Source organism: Pseudochaenichthys georgianus, chromosome 8, assembly GCF_902827115.2.
Source record: "Pseudochaenichthys georgianus chromosome 8, fPseGeo1.2, whole genome shotgun sequence".
Taxonomy (NCBI): domain Eukaryota; kingdom Metazoa; phylum Chordata; class Actinopteri; order Perciformes; family Channichthyidae; genus Pseudochaenichthys; species Pseudochaenichthys georgianus.
Window position 1 is genome coordinate 34,726,734 of NC_047510.2, and position 10,000 is coordinate 34,736,733.

The window sequence follows — 10,000 nt, forward strand, 5'->3', positions numbered from 1 at the left end:
AGAAACACACAGAGACACACACATGCACACACACACACACACACACATTCTGATGGACAGACTAACAGAAACACACTCATCCACGCACGCAAACAGACATACACTAGTAAATACTAGATAGGACACACACGCGCACACACACACACACACACACGCACGCACACACACACACACACACACACACACACACACACACACACACACACACACACACACACACACACACACACATGCGGCTTTCACGCCAGCGCTTTTCAGTTTCTAGCTCCGAGCGGGAGCTTTTCTGGTTCAGCTCCGGTTTCCCTTTTCAGCTCCCGCTCTGTGCACACCGCCCACTGGCGCCCCAGAGCTGCCCCTGCTACGTCATGACGTCACCGTTTACATCGCTGATTTGCCCCCCAACGGCAGCTCACAACAACAACAACAACAACAACTGCGTCGGGTCGATGATCGTGTTGCTTTTATCACACGAAGCCAGAATAAATTGAATAACGACTTCTCCAACCTTATACTTTGCTCCAGAGTGCCGTGGTTCATTGTTTATTAATGTGTTTCTGCAGCATTTACCGACCGCTGCAGTGTTGGCTGCTCTTCCACGGGAGTTTATTCTCCCGTTAGCTCCCGGTTAGCTCACACTGCAGCGGCCGCTCTAAAGTATTCACTGTCCGACTCACACAAGCAGCTGATGCATATCCCCAGTTCCCTTTGCCTAAGTGAATGTGTGTCAGTCTGAATTGACACTGTTTGGTATCACAACGCTGTTATGAAAGTTTCTCTGGTATAAAACGGGTGATGTTGGCATAGCAACCGAAGCTAAACTGACTACTTGCATCCGATAGCTGCAATAATACAAAACAACACGTCTGCCTCTCTCCACAATGATCGATAACAGTGAACGGATGGTCAAAGTAAGGCACAAATAAACAGAACCACACGAAGCCTGGTTAGTGTTGCCTGACTTTATAAAGTGTGTTTATAGGCACTACTGCTTGTAGGCAGGCATAACAGTCGACCCATGGGAGGTGGGTTTAGTTTCCTGCACGCCTCGACGTAAGAGAGACGTAAGCGACGTCACCTCTTAGCTCCAAAGCTCTTGCCTCTGGACCGACAATTTTTTAGAGCTGGAAATGAAGCGGATTCCGGAGCTAAGAGCCGGCGCTTTTCAGGCTCTAGCTCCGAGCCGGAGCTGAAAAGGCGCTGGTGTGAAAGGGGCAACAGAGAACACTCAGTAAAGTGAGGAAGTGGCTTCTGCTAGTCTTGTAAATAATAAGCCCTTTGAGCACCAGGAGAAGCGCTTTATAAATAACATTTAATATCATTATTATTATTATTATAAAAACCAAACCTTTAAGGGTGTCTGTGGTATTTAAATTAGCATTTCATATGTTCTTCAGGTGCTCCATAGAGAGGGTCCTGACCTTCTTCAGGTGCTCCATAGAGAGGGTCCTGACCTTCTTCAGGTGCTCCATAGAGAGGGTCCTGACCTTCTTCAGGTGCTCCATAGAGAGGGTCCTGACCTTCTTCAGGTGCTCCATAGAGAGGGTCCTGACCTTCTTCAGGTGCTCCATAGAGAGGGTCCTGACCTCCTTCAGGTGCTCCATAGAGAGGGTCCTGACCTTCAGGTGCTCCATAGAGAGGGTCCTGACCTTCAGGTGCTCCATAGAGAGGGTCCTGACCTTCTTCAGGTGCTCCATAGAGAGGGTCCTGACCTTCTTCAGGTGCTCCATAGAGAGGGTCCTGACCTTCTTCAGGTGCTCCATAGAGAGGGTCCTGACCTTCTTCAGGTGCTCCATAGAGAGGGTCCTGACCTTCTTCAGGTGCTCCATAGAGAGGGTCCTGACCTTCAGGTGCTCCATAGAGAGGGTCCTGACCTTCAGGTGCTCCATAGAGAGGGTCCTGACCTTCTTCAGGTGCTCCATAGAGAGGGTCCTGACCTTCAGGTGCTCCATATCATATTTCAATGACTTGCATATAGACTCTTATTGCACTATTTCAAACTATTTTTATTTTGTGTTTAATATTTACTTGCACTATATTTGTCTGTCTATCTGTGTTTTGTGTTGCTCTGTTGGAGAAGCCTGTGACCTCAGAACTCCAGCTCTGTTCGTATGACAAATCAAGAACCTTGCACCTTGAAATGGTCTGGAACTGCAGAAAGCTACCTCTAGCGAGATTGTATATTGGATTTAAATGTATTATATAATGTTTGTACATGGTGTTATAGAGTAAAACATGGAGTGTAATGGATGGGTGGTTAAAATAGTTTGATAAAAGATGCTAAAGTTAGCATAGTTAGCATCGTTAGCTTAAAGCGATGGATAAACACGGTGAATAGTTTGCTAAAAGGAGGGGATTAACCCGTAACGTGAAAGTAATGGATGAATAGTTAAAAACAGTGTAAATATTAGTTTAGAAAGCTTAAATATTGGATATGTTCTCACTGAAAACAGCTGTTTGGAAGATTAGGACACCTCAATTTGGTTTGTTTATATAACCAAAGAGTGATGCTGACAAACATGCTGGTTTAATTGTACCTCTTAAATTGATTACGTTATGTTCCTCTTACAGTAAAACGTTATTTAAAATAGTCTTACGTAACATCTGATGTGTAAACCTAATCCCATATAGTCCTACATTTAACATCGGGTCCTTCAGAGATCATGAATTCTAGGATAAATCTCCTTCAAACCGTATTGTTTTGCAGCCCTTAAGAACGACGACAGACTCAGGTTTGGCGTTTAGAAATATCGTCTTTATTGAGAACGTAAAGCACGGAAACACCGGCTTCAGTCCGTAAAACCAAAAATCCCTTTTTATTTTACAAAACATTTACATCTAACAGTGCCTCGCTCTGGATATACGTGAAGAAATACAAAAAGAAGACATCCACAGTACACGGGTGATGTACGACAACCCATCCTGCCGCTGCGGGCTCCCTCTGGACACCGACCCTCAGGTATCAACTCTCCGTCGTCATCATCGTTCCAGATCCCTTTACGCTCAGACCAGGTGAGTTAGAAGCTACATCCATTATTATCATTACCTTTTCTTACACTAGGACGTAGACCACACGATACGGCATCACAACACATCTGCATTTAACATTTGACTAGTGCACATGAAAGTCACCTGGATGATGAAAAGAGAAGCAGGGAGATGAGCAATGTTTACAATACTGTAGTGTAAAGCCTTCTGGGTAATGGCGTTTGATTCATGCACTAATACTGCACGACTTCCCGTGTGCATCATGAACTGATCAAATACCTGACTTCTGAACGATAGGGCTAGGGTTAGCGATAATGGGATGTTATCAATATATTACTTTTTGAAGCGAGAGCCCTTGCAGGATTTAGCCTTTAATCAGCCTTCGTGGTGCGTTCACACCGGACGCTAAGTGCATTTTTGGGGTGTCGCGATTACATGCAGTGGCGGATGGGCCGGTACTGAAGTGGGCCGGTCTGTCGATGTGGGCCGGTCGGATAAATCACTAGCACCCCCCCCCGTCGACAATTACTAGCGGTATTTACTTATATACGGATATAGAGGTAACATCGTTAGCCTAACGGCCCCTACACACGGCGGCGTGCGTTGCCGCTTGGCGGTGGGCGGGTCTTGAGCTTGGGGAGTCAACGCGAGCAGCCCGACCAACAACTAACCACATGAATGTCCCGCCCCGGACATACAAAGCAAAGCATTCATGCTACATCCATGCTGGCTAAATATACTGTCTATGCTCGCTAGCTGTCCATTCAAACGAAGTACACTGGATATAAACTCCCCAAACAAGCGAAAACCTACCAGTTTCCCCCACTGTCTCTGCCCCCCCCCTTAGCGGTATATACCTGCGGTACCGAAGTGGGCCGGTCGCGAGTCCCGGGCTGATTTGTAGTCCCAGTCCGCCCCTGATTACATGTAAGGTCAATGCAAAGACGCCGATAGACGGAAATATTTCTATTCTTTCAACTTGCAGAAAGCCAATCAGCGTTGAGAATCTCCGCCTGTCATCACTGACGTTGAATCAGAAAACCAAAACGTTAGCCGTTAGCTCTGGGCGACGGCACACAGAGGTCACAGCTCCTCATATCTGTTCAGAAACTGGACACATATCAGTGTTTATTATTAACGTACAGACTGTCTATGGCATGGTGAATTAATTTGCTGCTTTATTTATGTCAGTATCACGTTATTGAGAGTGTGGACGGAGCAGCGACAGCGTTAGCTTAGCTTAGCCTAGCATGATCGATCTCCATTCAGAAAACAAGCATTTAAATAAAAGCCAAAAGCATTAATTCATGATCGGTATCAGTATGTAGTTACATCTCTTTGATATGTGTATTACGTATGTTTATCTTGTTTTTGTGGGTGGCTACCTGGAGATAAGCCCCGCCTCCTCGTCTAGTTTGAGTGACGTTAGTAAACACAAATGGTCAAAGCGATGCTAATATTAGCTTAGCATCCGGTGTGAACGCGCCTTTAATGGGAATCCTGGTTGTTAGTGTCTATCCTACACCAGATGTTATTTAAAACCATTGATTACATGTAGAACGATGAGGACAGTGTGTGTCTATGAGTTAGTTAGAGGAGCGACTCCATTTTCTAGAGACAGATCTATACACAGTAATCCCTATATATATATATATCTCTATCTCTATCTCTTTCTCTACAAGCCGCTCCCACTCCCCTCCACGTCGTCGACCACCAGTGAGCGTTTGCGCAGCACCGAGTTCCCCTTCCTGTTCCCTCGGGCCTGGGGGGGCAGCTTGGTCTGGCACGGGGCGCGGTACTGAGGCAGGCCCGTCTTGGTGGTGTCCAGCTCCTCTGGGTCGTCCTGCTGAGCCCTGAGGGCGGCCATCACATCTTTATCTGAGGGGCTGAGGGTCAGGCAGCCGCACGGACGCCCTCCTTCACCTTCACCTCCAGTTTCTCCTGCGTCTTCAGGCTCGTCCTCCACCGACAGGAAGGCGTCGCCCCAAAGACTCTCACACAGGTCCCTGCCGTGCTGGTACATCTATATACAAAGAAACACAAAGGATATATTAATTGGAAGTGAAGACAATTTAACATCATCCAACGAAGGAATGGCTACTATGGACTTGGGAAGAAATGATTTTTTAAACGTGGAAATTAGTTAGTTTCCGCTTATCTTGTGTGGAAGTCAATGGTTTTCTTAATGTGTTTTTGGTTGTTAACCTGAAATGGATTTTGGATTATTGCAGAAAATAAACTCCGTGGCAAACACGTTAATTACACGTTTTGTTCAGCAGGATAATCTCCACATATTAACACCACTTTATGATTTTTGAATTAAAAAGCTACCATTAGACTATAAAGGAACTACAGCACGTTCATATGACTTCACGTCACCACCGCTAAGCTAAAGGTGGCTAATGTTGGGCTATAAAGGAACTACAGCACGGTCACATGACTTCACGTCACCACCGCTAAGCTAAAGGTGGCTAATGTTGGGCTATAAAGGAACTACAGCACGGTCACATGACTTCACGTCACCACCGCTAAGCTAAAGGCGGCTAATGTTGGGCTATAAAGGAACTACAGCACGGTCACATGACTTCACGTCACCACCGCTAAGCTAACGGTGGCTAACGTTGGGCTATAAAGGAACTACAGCACGGTCACATGACTTCACGTCACCACCGCTAAGCTAAAGGAGGCTAATGTTGGGCTATAAAGGAACTACAGCACGGTCACATGACTTCACGTCACCACCGCTAAGCTAAAGGTGGCTAATGTTGGGCTATAAAAGGAACTACAGCACGGTCACATGACTTCACGTCACCACCGCTAAGCTAAAGGCGGCTAATGTTGGGCTATAAAGGAACTACAGCACGGTCACATGACTTCACGTCACCACCGCTAAGCTAAAGGTGGCTAATGTTGGGCTATAAAGGAACTACAGCACGGTCACATAACTTCACCACCGCTAAACTAAAGGTGGCTAATGTTTGGCTATAAAGGAACTACAGGACGGTCACATGACTTCACGTCACCACCGCTAAGCTAAAGGCGGCTAAAGTTGGGCTATGAAGGAACTACAGCACGGTCACATGACTTCACGTCACCACCGCTAAGCTAACGGCGGCTAATGTTGGGCTATAAAGGAACTACAGCGCGGTCACATGACTTCACGTCACCACCGCTAAGCTAAAGGTGGCTAATGTTTGGCTATAAAGGAACTACAGCACGGTCACATGACTTCACCTCACCACCGCTAAGCTAAAGGAGGCTAATGTTGGGCTATAAAGGAACTACAGCACGGTCACATGACTTCACGTCACCACCGCTAAGCTAAAGGTGGCTAATTTTGGGCGTGATTGCGTTTAGTCGTCTCATCTAGACACTTTGGCAACCTCTGTTTTTAAAATCACCAGTGGGGTATTTACTCATGTATTTTATGTCGTGGAACAAAACGGTAAAATCTCTTCAGCTTGTGTTAACCACAGACCTTATTTCACGCTTACAACAGAAAACGAATTAATAAAACCATTGAATTTAAGAGTAGCGAACCTGGAATAGCTAAAATGCTAACTCTCTTCCAGGTTTAGGACCACACCACTCCATTGACCTATTTCAGACGGCCCTCTGCCAGGTGTTAGAGCGACCTGCCGGCACCTGGCAGCTGCTTTTGTGCCTCTCCTCCGCCTCGAGAGGAGATGATAACACGATGACCTTGGACATCACACGCTGGTATCTGAAAGACATCTTTGTGTCGTTTTTACGGGAGAACAACAAATCTGGCAAGACAGACTGAACTAATCGGAAAGGTCCCGCTCAGCCTCTTTTGTGTTGCTATCTGACGGATATTCACAGAAGTCCTTATGAAGTTTTACTTGAGAACAAACTTCAATTACCGCTGACATTAGCGCTACAGTTCCTGGAGCGTGACAAATTCCCCCGTCTAATAAGACAAGTATGGGATTACGAGGGATGTGGCACAACGCTGCAGAACACAAAGCACAATGCAACATTCGAGCTGCAGCTGTGAATGTCGTAGAAGACGACAAAGTTGAGGAATTCGTGAAGTTTCAGTGACACACACACTGACGTGTTGAGAGTTAAGCTCCTTTTACCTCGTGACCGCCTCCTGAGCAGCCATTAAGTCACTGTCTCCGCACTTTGACATTCCACTTTTAAAAGCTGATTAGTACTAGAGAGGGTACTGCATCATATCATCAGCATATCATGTTTTATATGTAAACATAACTACAGTACAAGCAGAGGTATAAAGTAACAGTAAGTACATTTACTCGAGTACTGTACTTAAGTACAATTTTTGAGATACTTGTACTTTACTTGAGTATATTCATTTTATGCTACTTTGTACTTTTACTCCACTACATGTATTTAATACCAAGATCTGAGTACTTCTACTTTTACTCAAGTACAAGATCTGAGTACTTCTAATTTCACTCAAGTACAAGATCTGAGTACTTCTACTTTTACTCAAGTACAAGATCTGAGTACTTCTACTTTTACTCAAGTACAAGATCTGAGTACTTCTACTTTTACTCAAGAACTGAGTACTTCTACTTTTACTCAAGTACAACATCTGAGTACTTCTACTTTTTCTCAAGTACAAGATCTGAGTACTTCTACTTTTACTCAAGTACAACATCTGAGTACTTCTACTTTTACTCAAGTACAACATCTGAGTACTTCTACTTTTACTCAAGTACAACATCTGAGTACTTCTACTTTTACTCAAGTACAACATCTGAGTACTTCTACTTTTACTCAAGTACAACATCTGAGTACTTCTACTTTTACTCAAGTACAAGATCCAAGTACTTCTACTTTTACTCAAGTACAACATCTGAGTACTTCTACTTTTACTCAAGTACAACATCTGAGTACTTCTACTTTTACTCAAGTACAACATCTGAGTACTTCTACTTTTACTCAAGTACAACATCCGAGTACTTCTACTTTTACTCAAGTACAACATCTGAGTACTTCTACTTTTACTCAAGTACAACATCTGAGTACTTCTACTTTTACTCAAGTACAACATCTGAGTACTTCTACTTTTACTCAAGTACAACATCTGAGTACTTCTACTTTTACTCAAGTACAACATCTGAGTACTTCTACTTTTACTCAAGTACAACATCTGAGTACTTCTCCTTTTACTCAAGTACAACATCTGAGTACTTCTCCCACCTCTGAGTATAAGTGTGCAAATAAATGCAGTGCAGCAAAACCACAATACTTTCATTTCAAAATGGAATTGAGTAGAAGTATTATTTACGATTTAATATAAATATTCAAGTAAACTGCACATATATTATTAATTAGTAATTTATCCTATTTTTATTGCACTTTCTTTTTTGTCTGTTTATACTTCTTGTTAACATTTATTTTAGTTTTTTTAATTGTATAAAAGTTCTCACTTTGTTGATGTATGCACCGAAGCAGATTCCACCTGTGTGTACTATGAACCTGATTCTGTTTCCTGCTCATTTTGTCCCCTTAACTTCCACTAAATATTTTATTTCCTGCACTTACTATTTATTTATCTCTCTTATTCAGTGTTTCTCTGTAACTCCCCCTTCCTAACGTCTGCTTCCCTTTATCCTCCAGTCTGTCGGGGGATTCGGACTGAGAAGAAACAGCTCAAACACTACTCTCCGTCTGACGCTTGAGTCTTATCGACACACACACACACACACACACACACACACACACACACACACACACACACACACACACACACACACACACACACACACACACACACACACACACACACACACACACACACACACACACACACACACACACACACACACACACACACACACACACACACACACACACACACACACACACACACACACACACACACACACACACACTCACACACACACACACACACACACACACACACACACACACACACACACACACACACACACACACACACACACACACACACACACACACACAGTTTGCTGCCAAAGCTAATTCTGTACAAGTGTCTTCAGACGACAGGCTGTGATCGAATAAGTGAGAGGCTGAAATGTCCTGCGGCTCTCTCGTGTCCTTTCCATCTTTATCTGATTCAATTCCACGCCTGTGTTCCGAAACACACACACACACACACACCCTGACACGTCCGAGCCGGTGCGACAGGGAGACAGAAACCAGAGAGGACAATACATGTATTTATATCAAAGTCTATTGTAATGGCTCGTGTGGCCTGGGGTTTCCTATGAGACTGGATCTGTAGTTACCCTGATGTTCAGCGATGATATACTGAGTAAGTATTTTAATTGTTGATTAATTAATGCTGATTACTAAATCAACTCATCACTTAGTTTGGCAGAACATTTTGAAGGAGATTGAGGTCTTTGAATGTCTTGTCCTATCCCTCTGAAATCCCCAAACATGTATATAAACCAGCAGTAAAGTAGAAAGAAAAATAAGGAATTGCCTTTATTTGAGAGGCCAAAAACAGCATGTTATGCAATATTTAAAGGTGGGGTCGGTCATTTTGGAGAAACCGGCTCGAGTGCGCTAGAATTTGAAAATACACAGCCGGAAAAAATCTGCCACTTCCTCTCAGAGCCCCTCCCCCAACACACACGAACGCGCACATGACCAATGAGGGCACGAGATAAGTTTGTGCCCCGATGGAAGGCTGACAGGCAGGTAGGCCATCCAGTTACTTTAGCCGGCTCAGATGATTGGTCGAGCTTTTTACAGCGCCACGGCTTCCACTGATGATATGTTTTTATGGATTTGTTGTCAAAGCACTTTAGATATTCATTGCTGTCGGGAAGTTGAGAGCATTCCATGGAATATAACAACAAGTGTATCTCCAGCCGGTTTCTCAAACTTACCTACCCCACCTTAAAAGACGTACGGCCCGTCTACACTACAGGCATCACAAAATCTTGAAGCTGGGCGTGTCTGAGGCTTGGCGATTTCTCGCGCCCAAGGCGACCAACAACCAATCAGCCCGCCCCCGGCATCCAAAGCA

At 44.3% G+C, this 10,000-nt stretch overlaps 1 protein-coding gene across 1 annotated transcript in view; it reads right to left on the minus strand.

The window, feature by feature from the left end:
- Nucleotides 1–2,730: 2,730 nt before the first annotated feature.
- The window catches only part of rtbdn (retbindin), a 21,770-nt gene continuing 14,500 nt past the window's right edge, over nucleotides 2,731–10,000 (minus strand). Inside the window, exon 6 of the mRNA XM_034089268.2 lies at nucleotides 2,731–5,008. Coding sequence (XP_033945159.1) covers nucleotides 4,661–5,008 — 348 coding nt within the window. The 3' untranslated portion in view covers nucleotides 2,731–4,660. The remainder of the gene's footprint in view (nucleotides 5,009–10,000) is intronic.